The 27,086-nt window shown below is 46.6% G+C and overlaps 1 protein-coding gene across 7 annotated transcripts in view; it reads left to right on the top strand.

Moving 5' to 3' along the window:
- Window positions 1–27,086, top strand: part of SMARCA2 (SWI/SNF related, matrix associated, actin dependent regulator of chromatin, subfamily a, member 2) — a 178,647-nt gene that overhangs the window by 93,108 nt on the left and 58,453 nt on the right. For all 7 annotated transcript variants that reach the window (XM_032866549.1, XM_032866542.1, XM_032866546.1 and 4 more), the window contains exons 25-27: window positions 2,043–2,270; window positions 5,957–6,034; window positions 10,880–11,098. In XM_032866549.1, coding sequence (XP_032722440.1) covers window positions 2,043–2,270; window positions 5,957–6,034; window positions 10,880–11,098 — 525 coding nt within the window. The remainder of the gene's footprint in view (window positions 1–2,042; window positions 2,271–5,956; window positions 6,035–10,879; window positions 11,099–27,086) is intronic.

Below are 27,086 nucleotides of genomic sequence, written 5' to 3'. Positions count from 1 at the left end.
AGTAGAGGTTAGCAAACTGAGACCTGGGGGCTTTTGTAAGACTTGTGAGCTGAGAACGGTCTTCCCCCATTTTTAAGTAGAAAAATGTAAAATGGGGAAAAAAGAGTATGATGCTCAGCTTTTTGGTAAGAACAGGTGCTGGGTGTTTGCTCTGGGCCCAGACAACCTGGAATATTTACTATTCATAGAAACTTAACTCTTGGGCCCATTACAGAAACAGTTCCCTGACCCCTGTTCCAAAAGATAATCCAAAGGTTGACAGCACACAACTGGCCATCTTGGTCACTGCCTCACCATGCTGGTGAGCGTGCATTGAGAGAGATGATTGAACCAAGTTCTTATAAATGATGTGTAGGGCTCTGCCTCCTCACCACCCCCCCCCCAACTTTGGATTTTACTTACCCACCTCACTTTCTCCTCTTTGGAAAAACATCTGATCTGGATGGGTGCTAGCTGTGTTCTTGGGTCAGTTGTCTGATATTTGACATTATTCAGACATCTTCTGAGGAACAATTTTTGCCTCATTAGTCTTTTTTTTAAAGATTTTATTTATTTATTTGACAGACAGAGATCACAAGCAGGCAGAGAGGCAGGCAGAGACAGGAGGAAGCAGGCTCCCTGCTGAGCAGAGAGCCTGATGCAGGGTTCAATCCCAGGACCCTGAGATCATGACCCGAACCGAAGGCAGAGGCTTTAACCCACTGAGCCACCCAGGCGCCCCGCCTCATTAGTCTTTTAATCATAGAGGTCCCTGCAGCAAAGACGGGGTGTCTCCTGGGTGGACTTTGACCCGTTGTCACCTCTGCCACATGCACGACCAGGAATGAGCTTAGAGCTGTGGAGTATCAGCTCTGTGTAAAATCGGGATGTGGGATACAAGGGACAGACTTCTGGCCTGAAAATGTCAACAGGTCTAATGGGGGACACATGGAAATCACTCCTTAGCGTGGGTGCAGAGACCGTCGCCTGGGCCAGAAGGAGTAACAGTGACGGACTGAGAAGGTTTTATTATGTAGCATTAAAATCCTTGGCCTCAGGTTTAGGGAAGGTTTTTATTGAAAGATTTCATTAAAACCTTTTTCTTCTTCTAAGAATAATATATGTTTAAAGCAGAAAAAAAAAAGTTAAACCATTTGAACATAAAAGGAGGAGAATTTAATAGTAACTCTTCTCTCATTACTTGGAAATGTCAGTATCAATGGCATGTCCCCTCCTGCCTTTTCTAGGCCTCGGTCCTCAGGTACCTACTCATATGTAACTTGTAGTTTTTACTTATCATAGCTCTGTGTCACTAAATTTCTAGTTGATTTTGTATGGTACTATACAGTATATAGTATATGGTACTTAACATTACAAAGACTAATTATTTTAACCAATCTGTTATTGTTGATTTTTTATTTAATTCTGCTTTTCAAAAATTGTAAATAATACTTAACAGCGAGAGGTATACCCTTGTAAATCTTGGTACATATCCATGATTATTCCCATAGGATAAGTTGCTGGAAGTACAATTTCAGGAGTCAAGGACCATAACCAGTTTTCACACCTTTGATACACACTGCCAGATTTCTGCCCCCCAAAATGTGACCCATTTAGTATTACACTAGCAATCCTTTTCATTCCCCAAACTGAAGATTGCATCTCTGGTGGGTTTAGATGCCAGGAGATCTGTCCCCTAAGCAACCCCTGTATGTGCAGTGCGTGCGTGCGTGTGTGTAATTCATGACTGTTTTTAAAATCTTCTTGAACACTTGAAACCAGTGGCCATGATTTCTTGAAATTTAAGGTCACTTGTAGGTAATACCAGAGTGTAATTGTGATATCAAATGTATTGAGTTTTGTCTGTCTAGTTGTTTAGCTGGGGACTAACGCTGATGGTGAATGGAGCTCTGCAGAGCCCAGCTTCCCTCTGTTAGGGAGGAACAAGCAATGAAAGCAGAATCTTTGATCGTGCGGGTGGTGAAATAGCCCTTTCTCCCATCGGGGGCAGGCTCCGCCCATGGGCACGGGTGCCGCTCACCGCCTGTCCTTGTCCCACACAGGATCTGCAAGCACAGGACCGAGCTCACCGCATCGGTCAGCAGAATGAGGTCCGGGTGCTGAGGCTATGCACCGTGAACAGCGTGGAGGAGAAGATTCTCGCCGCCGCCAAGTACAAGCTGAACGTGGATCAGAAGGTGATCCAGGCCGGCATGTTCGATCAGAAGTCCTCGAGCCACGAGCGGAGGGCGTTCCTGCAGGCCATCCTGGAGCACGAGGAGGAAAATGAGGTATTACAGAAAGCCGAGTGCATGAGGTCCGACGGTGACCTTCCGTCTCGGGAGGATTAAGAATGACCTCTTTGTTCTTTAAAGAATTTCCTAGGCTGGCGTTAATTAAAATGAATAAATTAGCTGCTATCTTCCATCCCAAGCCCAGAAAGCCTCTGAAAGTTATCCAAGCCAGGGCCTTGGGAAGCATTTGCTAGAGGGACTGTGAGGCTCAGCCAGGACGCGCTTCTTCCCAGGTTTCTCCCCAGAGATGCAACCCAGGCGTGGGGCTGGATCGTGTTATAAATGCTGCCCTCTGTAGGGCGCACGCAGAACTACAGGCCGGCCCCTAGGGCAGGAGGCTGGTGGGGACAAACCCAGCCCATGAGACAAGACCCCTGGGGAGGAAGGGCCCCTCCTAGCCCTTTCTCTCTGCCATCCCCCCCGGGCCCTCTGTTGTCTTTTGCCTTTCGATTAAGCACCTCCGTAGGCTTGTAGGATGAGCCCTCAGAACCACCTTAACCTATTTACTCCTACTTGGAAAGCACGACATTTACCTCCAATTTGGATTTTTCTGTAAAAGCCGATCAATGGCTGAGAAAATGACCAGTTTAAAAAAAAAAAAAAGAAAGAAAAGTAAAGAACCTCTTTTTTTTCCCTTGGCAAGGTTGTTCAAAGAACACATTACTTATGTTTCTCTAAGGGGGGGGGGGGTCTTCAGGTCATCACTTGTTTTTTGTTTGTTGTTTGTTTTTTTAGATTGCCAGTTTGAGCAATTTTTTTTTTAGATTTTATTTATTTATTAGAAAGAGAGAGAGCGCATAAACGGGAGGAGGGGCAGAGGAAGAGGGAGAAGCCGACTCCTCGCTGAGCCAGGAGCCCGAGCCCATGATCCCAGGGGCTCGATCCCAGGACCCCGGGATCATGACCTGAGCCGAAGGCAGACGCTTAACTGACTGAGCCACCCAGGCGTCCTGCCAGTTTTATTAATTCCGTACTAAATTTTCAAGCCAAGTGGATTTGAAAGAGATTGAAGGACATAGTTCCAATGTAGTCTAGAAAACTGTGCAAAAATTCCAGCACCCATCCTTATCACAGGGTTGTCTTGGGAAGGACACGTTTGGTTTGATGTCCCCATATTTGTAAACTGAAGAGCGGGTTGACCTTACAGCAACCAGCGAAGCACTCTTCTCATTGCATATATTATATGCAGCTTGACTTTGCCTTCTGTAGGATATAGGTTTTTGAAATCTCCTATAAATTATAAGGCAAATTCTTTTAAAAGCCTCCCGGTACAGTTTTTTTTTCCTGAAACAGAGTCTTAAGTATGAAGTAGATTTTGATATTTAAATGAATCCTGAAATAAAGTTTTCCACACACTGAAGAGTTATGTATGTGATTTCATTAAAATAATGAAAAGTAGGTGTGCACATGCATTCCTACCTTGACACACATTTTTAAAATTTTGATCTCGAATAGTTCACCACTCTGATTCTTGAAACTGAATATGTGATACAGGTTCGATTTCTTGAAATTAAGTATTTGGTACTAATTTAGAATCAGGTTTTTGGGTGATTTTGTTGTTGTTGTTGTTGTTGTTATGGTTTATACACCTGGGAATGTAAAAGAAAGGGGGACATGCGATACGTGCAGTCCCAAAGCAGGTGTGGGCAGAGCTGACACTCAGCCCAAGGCCTCCACTGTGTTTTTGCTTCATTTGTTTTGTGAAGGCCTTGGGAAAACAGAAGCTGGCCTGGGTTAGATGGGGCACAAGGTAGCCTGGAACTTTCTCTCCCTTCTAGGCTGCGGGGACATGTCAGTATCTCCCAGCCCTGGGGGCCGCTGGGGCGGGGGGCTGGAGTGGGATCATTACGAGCAGTCTTGCTGGGGCTCCAGGCTCCTTCCAGGCTGTGAGTGTGTCAGACCCGGTACCATTTTCTGGGTGGCCTTCGGGATGTGAAGATGTTTGGGGACACTGACAGACCGCCGTCAAGGCCTCTGGTACCAGATATTAAGGCCACTATCTGCCTGGTTGACAGGCCAGGAAGGACTAAGGCACAAAGAGTCCAGGAAAACATTTCACCTGCCTCCCAGGCATTCCAGTCTCTGGGAAGATCAGGCCACTTTAAGCAGTCTTCTTGCCAGTTTACAAGAGAATCTTTTTTTCTTTTTTTAAGATTATATTTATTTGACAGACAGAGATCATAAGTAAGCAGAGAGGCAGCAGAGAGAGAGGAAGGGAAACAGGGTCCCCACTGAGCAGAGAGCCTGATGCGGGGCTCGATCCCAGGACCCTGAGACCATGACCTGAACTGAAGGCAGGCACCCCATAAGAGAATCTTTTCATCCTAATCATGGGGATGTCAGAGTCCTCTATTGTGTAGACAATGAGTGGACAGTATGGGGTTCTGGGTATAGAGTGGGCAAAGCAGAGCACATTTTCACCAAAGGATCTGTTAACCAGATTCTTTGTATGGTAAAGTATCAGCCCCCTGCCAGCTAGTCTTTGTCAGATGAAATAGAATATTGAGACAAATTGACTTTAATCAGTCTAGAGATGAACTAGCATAGAAAGCTTTTTAGAAGTAATTATTAGCTTGAATCATTAGAGTTTTGTGTTATGGAAATGCATTCATTTCTAACACAGCACGTCAGACATTATCTTGGGAAACGCCCGAGTTATCTCATTTAAGCCACTCGTACACTCACACTGTTTCTAGAACAAGGTGCCTCGTTGTGAATGTATAATTTGGGAAATTGAATGTTTAAAGTTCTGGGTTTTCCTCCTTCCTCCTGCTAATACACTGAAATTCTCTGTTCAATTTTTAACACGCTTAGCCAGCATATGATAAAAATAATTTTGGAAGGTTAAGTTCTGCAGCTTCTGCCCAACTTTTAAAATCATGTTTTTCTTCAAGTATGGAAGTCATCATATTTCTAGGAAGCTGGAGAACTTGGTTTCTGAGGAATTTGCAGAGAGAGCATGTGCCTTGGTCTAACACAATATAAAAAGGAAATGTTAGCCCTTGTGTACCTGCTTTCTCTGCTTAATTTTTTTTTAATTAAAGATAGTTTGTGGAGGGGGTTGTGATAGCTACATTCTGAATTGTCCCATCCACAGCTTTAACCATTAGCATAAGAATTCCCACTGAAAGACACTGATGATCCATATCTTAAAGGCTCTGCATTTGATCTGTCTGTATAATTTTAAGGTCTTGCTCTGTGCCTAGTCACAAACTATCAGCTATTTGTGGTTTTTGTAAGGCTTCAAAAATAAGCACTTACATGTAGATTGAGATTAATAGAAGTAAAAGAATTTATGTTAGGCACTTTCCCCTGTGCATTTCTGTACTTAAATGTTGCAACTTATCTTCAGAGTAAATGTCATACCCATTTTACAGATGAGGTCATTGAGGTGGGGAGACGTTAAGTATCTTTGTTTTAAAAGTAACGGAATCAAGATCCATGCCCCCCAAACCCCGGGGTTTTTCGTCGTGTACCATGTTTTCTTTACAAACAGATTTTTCTCAGGGAAGATGGTTTGAATGGCTTGCAAAATAAGGATGGCAAAGAACACACCCAGTGACCCTTGTCTTTGCTTTCTGGCTGTGGTCTGTAGGACAGACCCACGTGACTCCTTGGTACCTTGCCCCACTTGTCCAAGCTCTTCCTTAAAGCCTGCTAAGTCCTTGTGTTCTTGACCCCAGGAAGAAGATGAAGTGCCCGACGATGAGACCCTGAACCAAATGATTGCTCGACGAGAAGAAGAATTTGATCTCTTTATGGTAATGTCATAGGAACTCACGCCCCTTTCTCTGTTGACCCAAGGTGTCCGGGGCCCGCGTGCCCCGGCGGTATTTCGTTTATGAAGCCTGTGACTTCCCTTCAGTTCAGAGGCTGCAAACTGGCTGGGTTTAGCCTGCAGACATATTTTGTTTGGCCCACGCAGCGTTTTTTTTTTAAATTTCCAATTTGTTCCCAACATAAAAAGAATCCTGATTTCTGGCTTCTCTTGAAAAAGGAGAATAGGCAATACCAGGCCCACGTCTCTGTGTGGAAGCACTTGGCCAGGGCTTAGTAGCAGCTGTGCCCTCTGGACAGGCCATGTGGTCCACAGCTTTGCCACAGACTCCTACCCACCCCCCTCACCTGCTGCCCCCTTCCTGGCTCGTTTCTAATTCCAAGCCAGCGTCTTCTGGGAAACCTGCCCGGCTTCCGTAGGTGGTCTGTAGCCAGTCTCCCCACTGGGTCACAACAAACATGCCCCACGGCGACCCAACAACAGGGTCATGCTTCTTCTTAACAGTGACAGGAGCCTGCTGAAGGGAACGGTAACCTTCCAGAAGCATCTCAAGGTGCAGCTTTGATGTGTCACCTTTCAGTGAAAGAGTCAGTTGGATTTCACTGGTCTGGACAGGTAGAATAGAACCTTGACATTTGAGGGTTTAACATCCACAGTTTCAACCTCGATGTTCCACCCTACGTAGGTAGTCACGGGTAATTTGTGGAAATCTGCATTCGGTTTGTGTGCATGGCCTGCCACAAGGTCAGGACGTGCGGAAGCAAGTCCCCTTGGCAAGCGAAGGAGGCCCTGAGGAGGGATGTTTTACTACATTCTCAGGGCATGTGGGTAACTATCTCTGCTTCCCCGACGCTCAGAACAGCTCGCGGCACGTAGTGCTTGCTTAACAAATACCGATTGAATGAATGGCGGCCTTTGCAAAATGTTAGGCCTTGAGATGATGTCAGCGTGGATCAGGACATAGAAAAGTTGCCAGGCCCCCTCCACTACCATCAATCATGCGGATCTTCCTGACATTTAGTTTGATGGCAGATGAGAGGATAAATGTGAGCTGTAACGTGCAGCCCCCTCCCCAGTCTGAGTGCCCTCAGGTGTCAGACACGCAGTTTGCAGGAGTGAGGAGAGTGGAGGGGTAGGGGAGGGGGTGGCGGTGGTAACCTGGAGCTGCATTGTCTGAGGGGGACAGAGCCCCAAGCCCCACAGAGCCAGGAATTCCACATTGCCAAGAGAAGCTGGAAATCTAGGTTTTTCGTGTGTGATCGCTGGGTTTCAAAATGTTTGCGGCTAAATTCAATTTTTTATTATGATCTAATACTGCATGCCAAACAAAACGGGACCCTGGGCCAGATATGACCCACAGGATTTGCGTTCTCTGTCTTCTTCGTGCAGACAGTCCGAGAAGGGAGTTCTAGCTGTGTGGAGGCTTACTTTTTTTTCTTTTTGGGGGGTGGATTTTGTAATTTTTGTCTAGGGAATAGTCATTGTGTCCACACATAACGATTCAAGATAAAAAGACACTTAATTCTCTCTGAGGGAAGTTTTAGGTAGCCATGGGAATGATTCCCAACCTGGAATGTGTACTTTCCTCTCCTCCCCCCATGTACCATCCTCCCCGGGTTGGGCCATTTTAGATCAAAATGATGCAACAGGATCATATAACAGCAGGGTCCATGTAGGGTGTTCCTAAAACCAAAATTTCTTTTTTTTTTTTTTTGACAGAGACAGAGATCACAAGTAGGTAGAGAGGCAGGCAGAGAGAGAGGAGGAAGCAGGCTCCCAGCTGAGCAGAGAGCCCGATGCGGGGCTCGATCCCAGGACCCTGAGATCATGTCCTGAGCCGAAGGCACAGGCTTAACCCACTGAACCACGCAGGCACCCATAAAACCAAAATTTCTTAACTTAAACTGTTGGTCCCTCCCTTTATAGCCTGTTCTCTACTGAGGGACGTTAGAGATATACAGAGGAAGCAGATATTTTTTTCTATCCTTGAGGAACTTATTAAAACGTGAATTCCTGGGGAACATGGGGGCAAGAGGCCCGTAGCTTCCCTGGCTGGTCACTGACTGGCAATAATTCAGCACAGCCCACAGCCTCGGATACGGGCCTCATTGTGTGTCATTAACACAAATCAGAGCAGGCCCAGAGATGGAGATTTCCATCAGTAGCCCCAGAGTGAGGGGAAAAGAGGACTTCTCTTCTCTGACTTTTGGGCTGGGTGTTTGCAGAAATCGAAAGCCTCAGGGCAGGGCCGGGCGGGGGGGGGGGGGGGGGGGGGGGGGTGGAATTGAATGTCTGGCCAAGGCCCAGCCTTCTTTTAATTTGGGAGTATTTTATCATGCAAAGAACAGGCTTAGAACGATGAAGCTGGCGAGGGAGCACTTTTTGGTAGGCATTTCAATTTCGGGGCATGTTCTGCTTTTTCTCAATGGTTGACTTTTCATTTTTGGATTATACAAATTTGGGGTTGGGTTTGGTGGTGTGATTTCTTCTAGTCTAAGCAGTGGCCACCTTTGATGGGTTTACTGTGCATTAGCACCTCCACCAGGGGGCAGGAAATCAAATTTGAATCCTTGCCAGCTGCTCTAATGAAGTTCAGTGAGACAAGAATGGAATGTGAGCTAGATTTGGATTTCATATATTTAACCTTTTTATCCCTTATTGTTAAAAAAAAAAAAAAAGTTCTCTGTAAAATTTAATGTAAGCTTATGATTTGGTTTATCATAGACATGGTAGTTAAATAACACTCATCAAGCAGACAGTCTCTTTAAAATAAAATCTTTCTTTTGAATATTTTTCTCATTTCCTTCTAAAAATGGGACTTCAGAAACAGTGATCTTTCATGCTGGTTCCCTATGAATTTTACCTAAAAAGATCTTTGACACACCAAGGTACAAATATGAAACATTTTGGTAACATACAAGCATGAAACTTTATAAACTGCTATGTTCCCTACAAAGGCAAGAAGTACTTTTTAAAAATAACTGTACTTGTTAACACAACATTTATTTAATCAGGTCTTAAGACAAATATATTCTTGTCGTACCTGAGTAGTAAATTAGACATCCTTGCATATCACCTTCAGATTTCGTTCTGGTCTTCTGCAAGTAGAAATCCCTGGGGAGAGATGCAGCCATCAGACCTTTAAGCTTATTGAAAAATAGTGCAACAGCCTTTTCTAAAAGAAAAAAAAAAAAAGGAAGTGCAATTTACTTTTTATATCCAATTTTATATATCAATTCACTTTTTATTTTTTATACCAATTTGTTTTTATTTCTATGTCAGAAAAGATTATGTTCCCAGTCGTGGACAAATGCATGGTGTAAGTCATTTTTAACAGTTCTTGGTTTAGGTAATGGTGGTGGTCAAACCAAAAACCAAAGTGTCATCTCAGTAGAATGCGTTAACCAAAAAATGTGTATTTTGGTTTTTTTCTTATTAGCTGTCTAAAGTAGTGTCAGGAGGGCACTTGGAGAGGCCCCTCTCCAGGCTGCATTGCCAGCAAGGCATGCACTGTGCTACCAGTGCAAGTTTGGTGGATCCCATATCTGATACCAGAGCATTAGGAGTCAGGATTAAGAACAGCCTGTCCAGCTAACTATAGCACATGACAGAACAGGACGGCCACATTTATCAACCAATGGGGCTCCCCCATGCTGCAGGCCTGCACCATCTTGGGAATATAATGATTTCCAAAAAAAGTTGAAGCGCCGTTTAAGGGACTTTGAACTTGCATTTTTTATGTGGATCCTAGAGGTCAAGTTTGGATTTGAATAGAAATGTCATTGACCTTCGGTTGCCGGTTTTAACTCTTACGAAAAAGTTATGTTGAATCCCTGTTTCAATACGGTAGAACCGAAGGAGGAAAGGGGAAAGGTAAATCATTTAACGGTTAATGGTCTATTCGATTGTAGCAATAGTACATCTAGCTAGCAACCTCTCTATCTATCTATCTATCTATCTATACACTTATATAACTAATGTATACAGCCGTCCAGTGGAGGTTTTATTTGCTTTTTGAAGCTAGCAGATTGTTTAATTACAGGTTAAAGCCAAGTATGTGGCATTTAACTTTCTTACAAGTACACTGGATTTTTTCAAAGTAAGCAAGAGGTGGGGACACAGGCACTTGAGAGTCTAGGAAAATATATGAAAGAGAGACACTTCACTGATGACCTAAGCAGCTGAGATGGGCTCGACCTTCTTGTCTGGTGCTGTGGTATTTTCGTAAGAGCTCAACTTTTTAAAAGCTAGAGCTGAAGGACATCTCTCTCGCGGGGCCCACAGTGCACCAAAAATTCAATACCTTTGTGGCTGAATGACTGATCAAGCCTTTAACATGCCCACATGTCCCAGTCCAAGGGTCGCCCCTCAGTTGTTTAATTAAAAGCATGAGCCCTATTGAGGAGAGGGAAGTTTTCTTCATGGGGTTTTTCTTTCCTGGGCTTTCAGAGTGCTTGGATGCCAGGGAAGCAGTGAGTTATTTTAAATACATCCCCAACTGGACTTTCCTCCCTACGCCTTAAAGCGGGAGCTTTGTGCACACGCAGACGTAGTATAGAAATTTTTAAAGAGTGTCTTCTAGAGGCATGAATTTCGAAGATGGGGTCCGGAGGGAGGGAGGAGATTTTTACCTTGCAGAATCCCCGTGGGGACAGAGTGCTCGAGGAATGAGCTAGAACATGTTGGTCAGGATCTAGAGACTTTATGGGAAAAGTAGAGAGGGACCCTGAAACCACAGGAGGTGACCCGGGGACGTTTTGTGTGCCGTGAGGTCGACCCTGTGCCGAGTCCCGGTCCCCACTGGTGACACTGTCGTTACTGCCTCCAGCGTATGGACATGGACCGGCGGAGGGAGGACGCCCGGAACCCGAAGCGGAAGCCCCGCCTCATGGAGGAGGACGAGCTGCCCTCCTGGATTATTAAGGACGACGCCGAAGTAGAGAGGCTCACGTGTGAGGAAGAGGAGGAGAAGATATTCGGGAGGGGGTCTCGCCAGCGCCGGGACGTGGACTACAGCGACGCCCTCACCGAGAAGCAGTGGCTGAGGGTAGGTGTGGCCGCTTTCTTACCTGTCCTTGCCTGGCGGACGCTCCCCTGGGCTCGAGCGATCGGGAGCCCGGGGACAAGTGTCCAGGGAAAGCAGAAGCGCCTCTTGAACACGGGGAAGGTCGTTTGACGGTGGCAGTGGCCTCTTTGCGTTTCAAGGCAGGGCCTTGGAGTATAATGAAGAATGTTGCGTGAGAGCAGAACTGGCCACTGGCAACAGTGAGGCGTGAGGCCCACTGAGGCTTTGTGGCCGCTCGCCTGGTCAGGCCTCACTGTGGGATTTAGGATCCGAACGCGGAAGGGGGTCCGAGAGATCATTTTAATTGTCCCCCCTCAATTTCCTGGTCTTGAGTCGGAGTTTTACTTTTCCAAGGCCTGCGGAGAGAGTTTGGAGACAGTGTGGTTTCTAGCTGCGTGGTTCCTTCTTCCACCCTAAGAAATTAGAGCTGGAAGGTGTCTTTGTACACTCTTGGTTATAGGGAAAAAGCAGTTGTGGCCCAGAGAGGTTCAGTGATGACGCAGGGATGCACAGCTGGCTAGAAGCAAGAATTCATGAGTGCTGAAGCATTCGCGTGCTCAGTTTTGGCTCATGTGGTCTGTCCATGGCAAGCACAGACGGGAGTCACTGAAGTTTGGAAATGTTATTCTGCAGTTTGCGGGTACACCCCCCCTTTGGAAAATGTTGAGTTCTCATTTTGACTGGGGAATGAAATCTCAGAGTGTTGCCTGGGGAGCAGAGACATATCTCAGTGGCCCTAGGAGTGACGTGTGTGCATGCCATGGCCGGTGGGACTCTTGCATTTGAAGGTTTTGCCCCACTTTTCCTCGCTGGGAGCAGACTTAGGACCTGTGTTGACAGCAGTCTGGGACCCTCGTCCCAGGCAGGACCGGTAAAGGCGCTCTGGAGATGCTCCATTGGGTTGAAAACCAAACAAAACAGAAGCTGTTGTCAGGGGTTCCTTTTATGGAAGGGGAATGCCATTCTGAGCTTTGCGACACGTGGCTTTAGGACCCAGGACACAGGTAGGTAGGCGGGTAGAAAGGCAGGGGACGTGTTTCGAGATTGGTTATCCAAGGCCAGCGGGTCTGGGCACCACTTGAGATGTGATGTACTGCGGTTGCTGTATGATGAGAGAGACGTGAGCTGAATTTTGAAAAGCCTGAAAAAAAGAAAGAGACGAAGAAAGCATCGCTCAAATTTATGGCTGAACAATGGCATGCGAAATCCGGCTTCCTATGTGTGACTGCATGACTGTCCTATCCACACATCCCCGTGGCCCCAGAATGTGTTTTGTGGGTTCCTTTTGTTTCCCGATTGTGAGGTTGTAGCGGTATCGTTAAGATTCGTTCTGTAATGGGAAGAGTTTGGTGTTTGTTTAATAATCATTTCCGAGCTCAGGAAAATTCTCCTCCCTTTCTCTTTTATTCACCTGAGTACCCAGAGTCCCATTATAGCAGACGACACAGCCTTCCAGGCCGACACGGAAAGTCGGTCTTTGCACACAGAATCTACAGATGTTAACAAACAACATTACCTTATCTTTTAGGCAAGAATGTAGCTGAACTCACCCATTTTAAAATAATCTTTGGGAAACACTCTTAAGGAAAATAACATGGATCTTAGGGTTGCCTGGGTGGCTCAGTGGGTTAAGCCTCTGCCTTCGGCTCAGGTCATCCCAGGGTCCTGGGATCGAGCCCTGCATCAGGCTCCCTGCTTAGCAGGAATCCTGCTTCTCCCTCCTTCATGCCCCCTGCTTGTGTTCCCCTCTCTTACTATGTCTCTGTCTGTCAAATAAATAAATAAATTCTAAGAAAAAGACAAAAAAATAAAAAGAAAAAAGAAAAATAACGTGGATCTTAGAGAGTTTTCAAGTGTAGAATGCCTCATTTGCTCTCTTTTTCCTTCAGTGTCTTTTACTAGTGAACAGCACAGTGCCCGGCATATAGTAGGGACCCAAGGAATGTTGGCGAAATGAAATTGTAACTTTTAAGGGGAAAGTGGACATTGACTCGTTTACTATAATGTTAGGATAGCATTTCCCTTTTCTGGTGGTCCAGTAGACCTTCTTTGACTTCTAACATACACATCTAAAAACAGAAAACTGGTTTGTTTTTCAAAATGACACCGTGAATTCATGTTTATAATATGATATAATATGTTATATACATTATAATTTATATAAGTATATTTTATATATTATATTATATATTATATCCTATTCATGCTGAGCTGTCTTGTGAGATACGAAGTCACCCAGGAAGGACAGAAGTGTGCTCAGCACAGCTCTGTTGTAATCCATCTTTTCTGTGATCCATTCTTTTGCATACTGTTGGTCAGTATTTGGAAGGAGCTGGTAACTCGCTATCAGTTGGGACCCACAGTCCAGGAAGCTCACCCCGTGGCCTGAGCATTCAAAATAGATGCTTTACTGTCATTTGTTTTCTCATTCACCAGCTGCAGTCCTGTTCGATATCAGCCTCGCAAGCTTTTTTTGATAATAACATTATATTCAAGGGGTTTTCACAAGCCCAGACACGAAGAGATGTTCTCTCCTGGCTTATGACTGAGCGCGCTAAATGGGCCTGGCCGACCCAGCCTTGAAAGGGAATATGGCAGAGACTGTTGTGGAAGAAATGCTGAGACGGGGCTAAAATAATTCTTCTTTCTCCTGGCAATGTTGTACAAAGCCTGCTTGGCAGAGGCCTCGGAGATGCGGGGACTCGCAGAGCTGGATGGCAGCCGAACGGAGCAGCTCCCCACCCCGGGCTCACACCACGGTCTCCGCAGCCCCAGTGCCAGGAAGCAGGCCGTCCCTCAAGGAAACGCTCTGCCTTTCTGCCCGCGTTCGGTATGGGAGGCACTTCCCCACCCTTTTCCTTCTCTTGAGCCTTTCTCATCCTTCAAGGGCTAGCTCCACCGTCACCACACCCGTGGCGCCCTCGCAAACCGTCATGGAACGTTCTCTGAGCCCTCACATGTCTGTGCTCGTTCTTTGGGCCCAGCTCACAACCCAGTTTCCTCACGTTCTTGGTAGTTTCCCACACGCCCGCTCTCCTCGTAGTAGGTGAGGTGGATCTGGTTGGAACTTAGGAATTCTGTGTGCAAAAAGTATGCGCCCACTGATTGCCACATTGAATTAGCAGCAGATTGAGGTGGAAGAGTGCGGCCTAGGCTAACGCTCATGGTGGCAACGGCTGGACCTACACATGCCCTACTCGTGGGCCTATCAGAAAAAAACCAGTAGAAATTTCTTCCTCACATCAAAGCCCAAGATGGGTGTTTCTGGTTGGTGGTGGCCGCTGCTCTCCATGCGGCCATTCAAGAGCCCGGGCTGAGGGAGCTTCCGCCGGCTTCTTCGTCTGCACCCCAGCAAGTGGGAAGTGGAGAGGATAGCACAGAGTGGCGGTTGTGGGGCTCAGATGGGCCGGGCCTGCCACGGCTCTGTATCCCTTCCGCTCATGTTCCGCGGGCTGTGGCTCGGCCATGCGGCCACACCAGCCATAAGGGAGACCGGGAAATGGGGTCTGGCCACCAGCCCAGGAGAAGACAACTCTGGTGACTAGCTAGCCGTCTCTGCCTCAGTACGCTTAGGTTAAATTTAAGTGATACGGCCACTTTCTTTGAACATTGTATTATGGTTTTATCACAAACAGGTTTTATTTTATAATCCTATTATGCTAAAAATTCCCACAGTGACCTTTAGACAATCTGTTTAGTTGGAAGACTTTAAAATGTTTCTGTATTCGTAATACTGTTTTAAATGAGAAGGATCACAATTTCAAACAGTTCAATTAAAAAAAAAAAGGTTTTTAAAAGTTATTCTGAAATCCCTGTTTTTCATTGAGGGAAACTTAGATTTCTTTGGTGTTAGCCAATTTCAAGTTAACATATCTTTCTGAGGTAATCAGGTCAACATTCATGAGTCCCAGGGGCTCTTTCTCTCCTCTCCTGGGGGCTGCTGTCCCACCTTCCTTCCCAAGTGGCATCTGGATAATGGTAGAAGCTGGTGTTTCCTGGTGGCCTTGGGGGCGGGTGCCCTGGTTCTCCCCCTATCTTGTGGGTCTCTGCTGGGCTCAGCACAGGCCTACCCATCTGTCCCATCCCTGGAGGTCTCGACGTCCGTCTGGTCCCATCTCATTCCCTGGGAGATTTCCATGATTTGAGCTATTCAAGTCTGGGGTCCTGGCTCCATCTCCGGTTGGCAGCTTTCCGACAGTCTGAAGTCTCATGAAGACCCCCAACCCCTTGGTGCTGTTCTTGTGCTCCCAGCTCTTTTGTGCCCTGCTTGAGACTCTGCAAGGTCTTGGCTGCTTTCTTCGTACCACCCGAGACCATGCAAGAGAGTCTAGCCCTGTTGTCAAGACTGAAGTTTCTAGAATCTGATGTCTGGGTGGGTGAGGAAGGTTTGTTGTTGTTGTTTTGGGTTGTTTTTTTTTTTAAGATTTTATTTATATATTTATTAGAGAGAGAGTGAACATGGGGAGGGGTGGGGCAGAGGGAGAGGGAAACTCCTCATTGAGCTGGGAGCCTGATGCAGGCCTCATGGGACTGGATCCAAGGACTCCAGGATCGTGATCTGAGCCGAAGGCAGAGGCTTAACCAACTGAGCCACCCAGGTGTGCCAGTGAGGGAGCTTTTTAACACAAGCAAGACGAAAATGTCTAGCTTTTGCACATTGTATCTGCCCATATGAACATATCGTGAGGGACCATCCCAGAGCCTTAGAAGGAGCATGTGAGGTAAGAGTCCTGAGGTTTGCACGTTATTATTAGCTTCACAGAATACCTATCTTTGGGTACCTTTAGGGTCTCACTCCTCTTGCTCCTTGCACCCAACCCCTCAAACACACCACTCTTGGACCCTCACGGGCAATTATTCCATTTCAACCCAACCAGGCTCACTACCCAGAGTTGGCACAGACGCCACAAGTTAACGGACTCAGGCCCCAACAAGGCCGTGCTTATTCCCCCCACCCGCTGCACTCTGGGGGTCCCCAGGCTACCTCCACTACCTGACTGACTGGCTGTAAGTGCAGGGGTTCTCATGAGCCCTTCAGGTTCAGTAATTTGCTGTGATGATTAATGGAACTCAGAAAAGCACTACTTGTGGCCACAGTTTTCTGACAGAAGACCCAAGTGAGGACCAGCCAGTGAAGACAGGCATAGGGAGGGTGAGGTATAAGCAGCAGACAAAGATCCCCTTCCTGCCCTGTCCTTGTCAGATCACCCTCCTGGCACATCAGTGCGTCTCACTGAGCAGGAAGCGCCACTGACCTTCAGTGGCCAGAGTTTTTACCCAGGGCTCTTACTATGTAGGCACAAATGATGAAAATCATTTGCTGAGGGAAAATAAAATAAAATAAAATAAAATCATTAGCTGGGTGATTAGACCTTCCCCTCCCGTCCTCCACCCATCCCAGGTCCGCCTGGCTCCACAGCCCAACCATGTCATCAAGCAGTTGGTCCTCCTGGTGACAGCCCCCATCGTGGAGCCCTCTGGGGGGCCCTCTCTGGGCACCTCATTAGCATAACAAAGACACCACCACCACTCCGGAAATTCCAAGGGCTTTAGAAGCTCCTTGCCAGCATGCCAGGACAAATACCAGACAAATTCTTGATGATACAACAGGTGGCAATACCCTCCAGCTTGACCTCTTACCTCCCTTCCTCTTCACTCCCGCCAACACAGGAGGCGCCCTGCCCTGCCTTCCTGTCACATATGCTGAGCAACTTCCCCTACACAACTGGCCAGAGGGGCCAACCCAGTGGCTTCTAGTGGTTCTCAGGATCCCCGTCCCCCAGGCACCGCTGTTGATCCCAAAGAGACTTTGCAACTGAGGAGACGCCTCTCCCTCCACAAATCCTGATTTAGCCTGCTGTCTGATGGTGGGCTCACAAATCCGTTTTTGGAAGGCGCTGGTATCAGTCGTTTTTTTTTTTCCTCTTGCATACCAACTTTATCCTAATCCTTCTAAAGGCAGTGGGTGGCGCCTTTAGAAAGCGTAAAAGAGAATATGAACGCGGTTTTAAAAATAGGGTCTCCATCAGCATTTCAGAGCTTTTCCCATGGTGGACCCAAGGCGATTACTGGGCTGCACTGCGTACTGCGTGTGTGTGTGTGTGTGTGTGTGTGTGCGCGCGCGCGCGTGCGCATACACAATAGTTGGCTCGTGTTGATAATTTCTTGGAAAAATATCTCTGTGTGTCTCCGTGTGAGAGCAGGCGTTCCATCAGCCTGAATTGGCAGACGTCTGATGAGCCCAGGGGGACAGGTTTTTCGGTTTAGCTCCAGCCATGCGCGCTGTCTGTGATGTCTCCAGTATTGTCATCACTACCGGGGGCAGGGGCTCCATAAAATGGGCGGGGGGACGTGGATTACAAAGCTAAAAGCTGAGCCGAGGGTGCATCCTGGAGTCCTTGCTTTTTCTCTTCTTCCTGTTCCTTTGGTCCTTCTGCCAACTTCAGCATCCTTCCCTCCCTTAAAACATTTAGTGACATCCCAGAATGTTTTTAATTGCCGAGTGAGTGATTTGTACCCTACAGCACTGGAAGATAATTGGAATGCAAACTAAATTATGTGCTCTGTGTAATATTTAATTGCCAACCAGATAGAAGGAACGAACTTTGAAGAGTACTCTTTTGTATCGCAATGGATGTGAGAGTCTTGAAATAGTAATTTGGCAGGTCCTTCTTACTCACTGGTGTCTCTCTATGTGGTCCTCCTGCATGAGGAGGAGGATGCTTTTTTAGGTATCCTGTAGAAGCTCCCAGTGATGAAGGAAGTTATCTCTGTGTCTGCAGTGCCCTGTTTTTGCAGTTGGGCCCCAAACCAAGTTACAAGGAAGAGCGGGCTAAGACTCACTTCCTCCCATTTTCCAATCTAGGGATAGATGCAGCTGGTTTGAGACGATTTGGGATTTCAAGATGGCAGCCCTGAGAGGAACGGCAGCCCAGAGAGGAAGGGCAACCCAGAGAATGCCCTCTTTGTCCAGCCAAGTCATAGCCCAAGCTCCCCATGATTTCTGTGCTCGAGTGGGGACCTCTCCTGGTCCTGTCTTCTGACCACTCAGAGGATTTGGGGGGATTCTCCTTCCCGCAGCTTGAAGTGGGGGAAACAGTAAGAGAGTCTTAAACCATACAGTAGTGGGGGTCATCAGTAGGTAAAATGCAACACTTCTCAAGGGAATTTACCTGGGGGTGTCTTAAAAAGCTACGTAACACCAGGGTGCCGGAAACAGGATAAGATCCCCTGGTTGGCTTTCCATCACCAGCGGCCCATGTCAAAAACTACAGGGGAGAGGCAGAGAAATCAAAGAACTGGAAAAAGTACCAAGAAAGTTTAAAGAAGTTGGAATTTCAAACACAGTATTTGAAATTCTGTTGAAATACACAAGGAGAAAGAGCGAACTGTCTTGTCACCCATCGGAAGAGGATTTTTCCTCTCGAGAGAAATTTCTAGAAATCTCTGAAACAGTATAGTGTCTCCTGTATTTGGTCTGGATTCAGTACAATCCAACCTGAAATCAGAGACGGGGGCTGGAAACTCCTCACTGTAATCCCAGCTGAGAGCACCTGTGATTCTGTGAAATGTCCCTTTTCTCCTAAAATATCTTACACCGACAAGACTTTATGTTTGTTTGTTTTTGGTTTTTGGGATTCTTTATCAAAAGTATAATGTGCAGAATGCTTTTAACATTTTGTTGCCTTTGTTTTGTCACTTTAAATAATCTTTCTTTGCTTTTTGCTGTAAGACGTAAACATGGGTTTTTTTGTTTTTATTTATTTTTTTGTTTTGTTTGTTTTTTAATCAAATGGCATTTTCTAGCTTTTAAAATTGGGTCATCTGATATACTGGGGCAAAATTTCTAGCAAGCTGCATTTCCGTTTTTATACACAAGGGAGAGCTAAGGACCTAGAAAATAGATTTGGATTTTGCCAAATTCCTGTTCTTTGTACTTTAGGAAGGAAGTACTGAAATGATTAGTGGCAAGAGTTTGAGTTGTGTGGGGAAATGCTTGACAATAATAAACGAATTCTGGTAACTTTTCCACAGTTTTTATTTTATGCTCAAATCCAAATCCCGGCTAGATTGTTTTCACAGCACTTGGACCTTAATGTGCTCCCTTTTGTCAGAATTCAGTAGGGTAAGTTCGGTAGAAGAGATAGTCCTCCAAGGGTCAACTAAACAAAATACTACAGGTTGAGAAGCAGGAGAGACTTGTTTTGCTCAGTTTTTAAAACTGTGATGCGTGGAATTTCTGGTTTCAAGTTCTATCCTTTGAAATAGGGATTCAGCTCAGAAAAGTAATTCAGGCATGGAAAAGTAACCATGGGAAATTGGATCGGGCTTACAGATATGTACAAGCCCGAGTAAGTTTGCCTTATCTTTATGTGGAGCCAACTCCTGCGGAGAAATTGATGGTTTCAGAAATATGTCTGCTTTTTTGAAATCAAGATTTGGTTCCTGTCCCGTACTTTTTTTTTTTTTTAACTTTTGTTTTCTTTAATCAGTAAGGCTGCAGGAAGAAAATCTTTGTTTATCCTTAACAGGTAAAAAAGTATATATACTTAAGGCATATGATTTGACGTTGTGATACAGGTACACATTCTGCAATGATTTCATTCATGGTGGAGGTGGGGGAAGGTGCTGGTCGGGAAGTTAGAGGCAAGGCAGGATGATTTTACCACCCCTGTGTCCACATCTGGGTGGGCGTCACAACTGGGACTTTGGTGATCGTGTACCTGGATAGCTTAGGATCGTGGTCCAAAAACGGAAGCCTTGGAATCTGATCACCCAGGGTTCAAATCCCAGCTCTGTCTAATTATAATTAGCCTGCAAGTCTGCGTGCTGAGTATAACTTGTAGCTTTTGCCATAAAATGGGGTGGGGGACAATAGCATGTACTTGGTAGAGTTTTCTGAAGTTTAAATGTCTTAACGCTTAACCTGGCTCATAAAAGAAGGGTTCCGAAAACAAATTGCCTATCACAAAAAAGGAATTAAATTATGTCAGAATAAACCTGATAAGTAATAGTAAAAGAGGGAAAAAAAAAAAAAAAACGCAAACCATTTCCATTGTATGTCTTGAATATAGGGCTTGGGGCGACCGGGGAAAGGGAAAGGGGAAATGAAAGAGGCTCCCATCCCCGCTCATTAATGGACTTAAAGAGGAGGAGATGGGGGCTTCCTGAATAGGTGGTGGGATGGGCCTCTTCTCCTCAAGCCCCCGCAAGCTCTACACACTCAGCTGTGAGCTCTCTGTCCTGCGGGGTTTTCTACTTAATCCTCCATGTCTGCAGAAGAGCGTCGGGAACGGGGCCCGTGGGTCCCAGCCCTGCCACCTGCTGAGGATGGGACCCTGGGCCTCCTGCGTTGAGTGAGCTGTATTACCTTGGACTCGCAGGGTCCCTTCCACAACCTCTAAAACCACGTGAAGCTGCTTTGACTTTCACTTTGTGCTCTGGTTTTAAGAATGACCCCCCTCTGGTTGGGTGATGGACACTGGGGAGGGTATGTGCTGTGAAGTGTGTAAGCCTGATGATCCACAGACCTGTACCCCTGGGGCAAATAATATATATGTTAATAAAAATAATTAAAAAAAAAAAAAAGAATGATCCCCCTCTGCTTTCCTACTAGCAGGGCCATGCACAGAGGCTGCTTAAAAGCAAATTCAACGTGACACCCATTTCTCCAACATGGAGGAGGCTGAGCCGCTCTGTGCACGGACCAGAAAACAAGGTGTTAATTGTCAAGTTTCCGTTCCTTACCGGCAGAGCGGTGCCCGCCTTATTAGTGCAATTAAGAGCCAGATTTGAGAGACGCTATTAGAGATAATAGTGCACACTTAGCCACCTTTAAGAGCTTGTCGAGAGCCGGTCTCCAACTGTACACAGATGGGAATTAATAGAGATTAAAATAGATTGTGAGATGCTCTGACTTGTACAGCTTGAACTGTTCAAGACATGAGCAGAGTTTCAGCGATGTGGATCCTACTTTGTTAGGGTTAGTGTCCTGCTTCTGGGGACCCCGCTTAGGATTTTCCCTCCCCCACAGGAGGGAAAGGCAGCTCCCCCTCCATGCCCTCCAGAAGGGGAAGGCGAGTTCACCTGCTTGGGAGATCCAAGCCTCTGATGGCCACCCCTGTGCCCCTGGACCCCACTGGAGGAGAACAACAGCACGTCCCGTACCTTTGAGTAAAGAAAAGGCGATGCAGGTCGTTAGGTGCTGAGGCCTGCAGAATGCGTTGATTCCTGGCTTTGCGGGATGGCTTTTCCTCTTAGTTCACAGCCATTCCGTGGCTACCCTGAGAGGTCAGAGGGTCTACCTGCCAAAGCAGACACCAGCTCCCTGTCACGCCCTACCCACTACTCCCCCTCCTCCTCCCCACCATGCCCCCACCCACTCCCCCTGCCCCTCCATATCCCCACCCCTGCCCCATTCCCACCGCCGCCACAGCCTCCTATTGCAAGTGCAGTTAAGCCCAAACACTTTAGGGCGCCCAGGGGGCTCAGTCAGTTAAACATCTGCCTTTAGCGCAGATCATGATCCCGGGGTCTTGAGATCAAGCCCCACATCAGGCTCCCAGCTCAGCAGGGAGTCTGCTTCTCCCTCTCCCTTTGCCTCCCCCCGCCCCAACTCGTGTTCTCTCTCGCTCACTCTCTCAGATATATAAATACAATTAAAAAACAAACAAAACAAAACCCAAACACTTCAGCGTGGTCTGTGACCCGGGGCTTTCTGGCCTCAACTTCTCCCCTTGCTCTCAAGGGGGCTGTCACGCTGGGCTGTCTTTCAGGTCCTCTGCACTTCCAGGAAGCCTCCTTCCCAGGCCATCACACATGGCTGTCTCCTTGTCCTAGTGGTCTCTTTCCGGAGAGATCCCTCCTGACCACACCAGCTGAAATCGCCAGGCCCAGCCAGTGTCTGTCATGTGACTTAAGCCAGTTTTCTGCATGGCCCTGCCATTGTGCGAAGGCGAGCTCCTTGTCTCCTTCCACGAGTATGAGGCTCCAAAGAAAGCCAGCACCCTCGCCTGCCTGGTGCACTAGCACAGGCCAGCATGAGAGCGCCCCGCACGCAGTAAGCACCTTATGAATACATGACTAAGCAAGCATACCCGCCGGAAATGCAGGCTTGCGGGAGATGTGGCCGCAGTCTGTGTCCTTTCGGCAGAATGAGTGAATCCTGTGCTTTTTGACTCATGAGGGTCAAGGTAGACATTGCTGGCATTCTTCCCATTCGATGCCAGTGATCTGTGTCTTCTCAGAAAGACTGCTTCCTTAAAAGAATTCAAAAGGCATGCGGTTCCGACAGAAGCGCTCGTGAGCTTTTCAAGAATTTGCAGGCGCCGTTCTCATTTCAGAGCCCCGTAATGAAGATCACTTAAATTTGCACCCAAAAGTACAATCGCCACTCTCCTGCGGCAGCCTCCTCTGCCTTGCAGACGGCCGTAGATTTCACAACTGCCTACCAGTTCCGACCTTTTCTTTCTTTTTTGGCAAAACCCATAGTAATACACCCAATCTAACTCCAAATTAAAAGACAAAAAGGAAGCGCTACATTAACTGGGGTTTCATGTTTAGTTTCCTACAAAAAAGTACCCAAGAGAGCATGTTGTTTTAAGCAGAAGGCCTTCGACTTCTATATTTTCTTAGGGTTTCTTTCTTATTTTTTATTAGAGAATGTTGGATTGTCAGAATTCATGAAAAAAAAATTGTAGATGGGACCATGAAACTCTGCTCCGGGCAAAGCTTACTCTGCCACTCCTCCTGACATACAATATTTAAGATCGCGGTGCTCAGTGTCCTTTGTAGAAAGCATATTCCTAATGCAGGTGCCGTTTTCTAAAATAGCCTTCCCTTGGACCTTGTGTAGGGTATTTTCTAAAGATGTCCTACAGATTATTTAAAAGGATATCTTCAGAACTTTATCGAGGTTGTCAGGGGATCTATTCCTCTCTTCCATGTTGCCTTTGATAACTTAGTGGGAGGAAGGGGGGGCTCAGGCACCAGGATCTCAGAGGTCTGGTTCCAGATCTGTCGTCATTTTGCTACGTGACATCTCGGATAAGTCATTTCACCTCCCTGAGAGGGATGAGGGTGAGGAAGAGTACATGGTCCCGTCTTTCCTGCCCTGCCCGTCTTTGACTTTGCCTTTGGTGACCCTGGAGAGAACTCTGGATTTACCCTGGTCTGGTTCCAGCTCTGAGACTTGGCCCTAAAACTTGGAGGCACATATGTGAGAGACTTGCTCCTTGTCCTTGGGAAGGCTTTGTCTTGAAAATGAGGGCTTGACACAGGGTCCTGTATCGTGTTGGTGGCCTCAGGACATGGTCCAGCATTTGGGACGATCTCCTTGTTGGCCGCATTCAGAGAGTTGAACCGCGTCCATGGGACATCACGGATGGGAAACCAGTGTGGTGGTGGCCACGACGGACACACCTGCCTGCCATATGGAGTTCCCTTCCCCACACAGGTAGCTGGGGACTTCTGCCATTCTCTGCAGAATGAGACCAAGAATTTTCTAGCACTTTGATGTCAAGAAGAAACCACCCAACCCCTTCGTTTTTTTTGAGTCCCCGGCAACTACCGAACAGCATGCCTAACAGGTGCCAAAGGGACCTATTTTGTCCGTGGACACATAACAGGTCCTCCCTCCCACCCAAATTATCAAGAACAAATTCATTTGCATTCGTATTAATTTTTTTAAAAAATCAGTACACCAGTGTCAGGGGATACTACTGGAAGGCAGAGGAAGGTACTTGGAGTCCAGCAGACCTCAGTGTCAACCCCACAAGGGATTCCCTGTCATCAATACAGATTCTGCAAGAGAAGTAATAAATGCAGTTTAGGGTTTCACTCGCCATTTTGTCTTGTTACACGAATCTGATGATTGTTTTCTTAGTTGTTATCTTTCTGCATTTTTTATAATCCGCATCCCAAAACCCTTGGAGCTTTGCTTTTTTTTTTTTTTTTCTCTTTAATGCAAAGTTGAAAACAGCTTTTTGGGAGGCATCTTTCCCTGTTGTAAAAGCGTAACAAGAAATACAGAAGATCGAGGGAAAGAACACAGAATCACCTGTGATCTCCCTGACCTTCACGTCCCCAGGTTGGAAAAGTAGCCAAGGCAAACATGGCCGGGGGTTATTTCAGTGCCATTACGTCCAGAATTATTTTTAACCTGTTACGAGGCTGAGCTCTTTTGTAGCCGTTTCAATAAATCCCAGCCGGCGATATCCATCAAGCCCCAGCCTGCCGTTAATAATATTTGCATGTCCTTCCATTTGGTTTAAAAACAGCCTATTTTACAGGGCGCCCTGTGCCAAACAACTTTTTTTTTTTTTTTTTGAAAGCCATTAAGGGATACGTGGGGGCATGCCTTCCCACACTGGGATAGTGATTTTTGCTGCTCCATAAACAGAGTTTTCAAGTCTCTACTTCAGATTTCACAGGCTGTTCCCCCCTCTTGCTTTTACCTCTCCATGTCATATAGCTGGTGCTTTTTTTTTTCTTTTTTAACCTGCAAAACGGGCTCCCATCACTCCCCTTTGCAGGACCGATGTATTTTCTTTTCTCTGGTATATAATTGATGTAAAAATACTGTCTCCTTTTTAGTTGCCAGGTCTGAATTCTTCACCCAAATGCCTTCCCCTGGAATTTTCAGGACTTTTGGTTCCTCCACCGTCCTCTCCCCCTCTGTTCCAGACAGTGCCAGCCTGGGACCTCTCAATCTCTGTCTCGATTTCATCCCCTTACGTATTCGGAATAGCTAGTATCTTGCCCATTTTACAGACGAGGAACTAAGCCTCATAGGCAAGGAGCTGGTTTTTGGACCTAGCATTTACTACACGGCAGGTAGATTTGTTGGATGAATGCTGAACCTTCAGTTACTTTATCGCCCTGTAGATTTTGAAAATGCCTATCAGGGCAGGTCTGCGGGACTGTGGGGTTTTGGCAAAAGACAAATCCTATCCTGACTGGCAGCCCCTTTGCCCACTGAGCTGACCTCTTCCTGGCGTGTGAATTCCAGCTGCTTCTTGACAAGGTGCAGGAGCTCAAGACAGATGGGCGACAGGCGAGTCTCTTAAGGACCCTGGGCGCACTTACATCTAGAGAAACTGAAGACAGCCCTTTAGGTGGAATGAGTGTTAAGACGCGCTTGGCAAAGATGACTCGCCCCGCCAGTCCTCAAGAGGGCGCTCCTTGCGGCCTCCATCTTCCCAGTGGTGGGACTCTCTATCCCGTCTTGTTTGTCTTGTTCTCCGTCCCCCCGGAGGTCCGAGCCCCTCCCGGTCCTCCTCCTTGCATGCGCTGCTGGGCTTGCACACGTGCCTCTGCCTTTTCACCAAGTGAGGGGCTGGTCTTGGGTGTTCCTCCAGGTTAGCGCGTTCTTTTTGCCGGTGAGGCTCTCTTATTTGGGCCGTTTTACTCCCAAAGCCGGAGCAAGACACAGGATGGTATAATAACCAATTAAAATAAAGGCAGCTTAGGGACCCCTGGCTGAGCCCAGTCTGAAGAGCGTGTGACTCTCGATCTCAGAGTCGCGAGTTTGAGCCCCACTTCAGGTTCAGAGATTACTTAAAATAAGTAAATAAAATTTAAAAATAAAATAGTGGCAGTTTATAGAGGGAGTTTGGACCAGGGTGAATAGAAGCCAAAAATACTTATTCTGCCCCATTTGTCTGGCTTCTTTTAATTCACCGTATTAATTGTGGAGCTTCCTCAAACAGCCTTACAATGTGCTTCCTTGATAAGCCCTGCTACTTTGAGAAAGCAGAAGAAAAAAGAGCAAAGATTTAATTTTCTTGCAACAAGATTTTTGGGCCCTGCTGGTGAGTAAGGCATCAATCTAAATGCCTTTACATTTTGATTTAGGGGACTTTTTTTTTTTTTTTTTTAATTCCCAAAGAGATGTCAGACTGATAGGAGATTCGGGTATATTTTGAGAGAAGAACAAAAGTCATACAAAGCAAAATTAAATCAACAGTGAACAAAAGTATGTGTGATATATTGTAAAAAGTACAAGGGAAGGAGGAAGTCCTGTAGGATTTTATGAAGGAAGGGACGTTTTAGCTGTTTCTTTGAACAAGGAGCCTGATTTGTGGAGGACGGGGGCTCAGAAGGAGAGTTCCAGGCTCTGCGCCACACTGAGGCATGGAAATGTGTGGCTCCTCCCTCTGCGACCTTGTGTGTTAGGAGCACCGTGTTTTTATAGGGTTTTTTGTAGGGATAGGAGTAGAGGAGAAAGATTAAGGTAGGGCCCTCCCTGGAGGCTTTACTCTAGGCTTTACTTTGTTCCGTAGAAAGACCATAGGCTCTGAAGTGTAAGAAAAAATGTGCGTTCCTCCTTCTAAGCAGAAAGAAGATAACCGCTGGCTTTGTAAAGGATGAATTAGGGCCCAGGAGAGAGGGCAAGAAAAACCCATAGGGAGGCCATTATAGCTGACCCTGCTCGTGCGAGAGGAGAATGAACAGAAGGGAATGAACTCTTTCAGAGGTAAAGCCCGCAGTGACGGGCAGGCCTGCCTGACTGTAAGGAGGGAAAGTCATGATTTTAAAGGTCTTTTTTTTTTTTTTTTTAAGTCTGGATAACTGGGGGGAAATGATGCTGCCCTTTGATGAGACAGAGAGATCCAGGGAGAAATATTTGCTCTTCTGGGAGAAAAGCGATGACTTTGAGCTGGGCCATTTGAGGGGATATTGGAAATCACAACTAGTAACTCCAAAGCCAGTACAGGCTGCAGAGAGAAGGTTTGAAGCCATGTGCATTGAAGTAACAGCGAGGCCAGGGGAAATCTGGATCTCCAGGGGACCCTGCTTCTTGCAAGGACCTGTCACCAGTGGCAAGGGGCTGTTCAGAAAGCACCCACCACCCTGCGGGTCGAGGGTCTGTGACCAGGTTGCTCAGCAGAAGGAATTCTGCCAGGAACCGTGCTGTAGAAGTGGGGAGGCCAAAGCCTTCCCAAAATAACGTCATATCTTCCCCTCCCAC

Source organism: Lontra canadensis, unplaced genomic scaffold, assembly GCF_010015895.1.
Source record: "Lontra canadensis isolate GAN:19392208 unplaced genomic scaffold, GSC_riverotter_1.0 scaffold31, whole genome shotgun sequence".
NCBI classification, from domain to species: domain Eukaryota; kingdom Metazoa; phylum Chordata; class Mammalia; order Carnivora; family Mustelidae; genus Lontra; species Lontra canadensis.
This window is presented reverse-complemented; position numbering and strand designations above follow the sequence as displayed.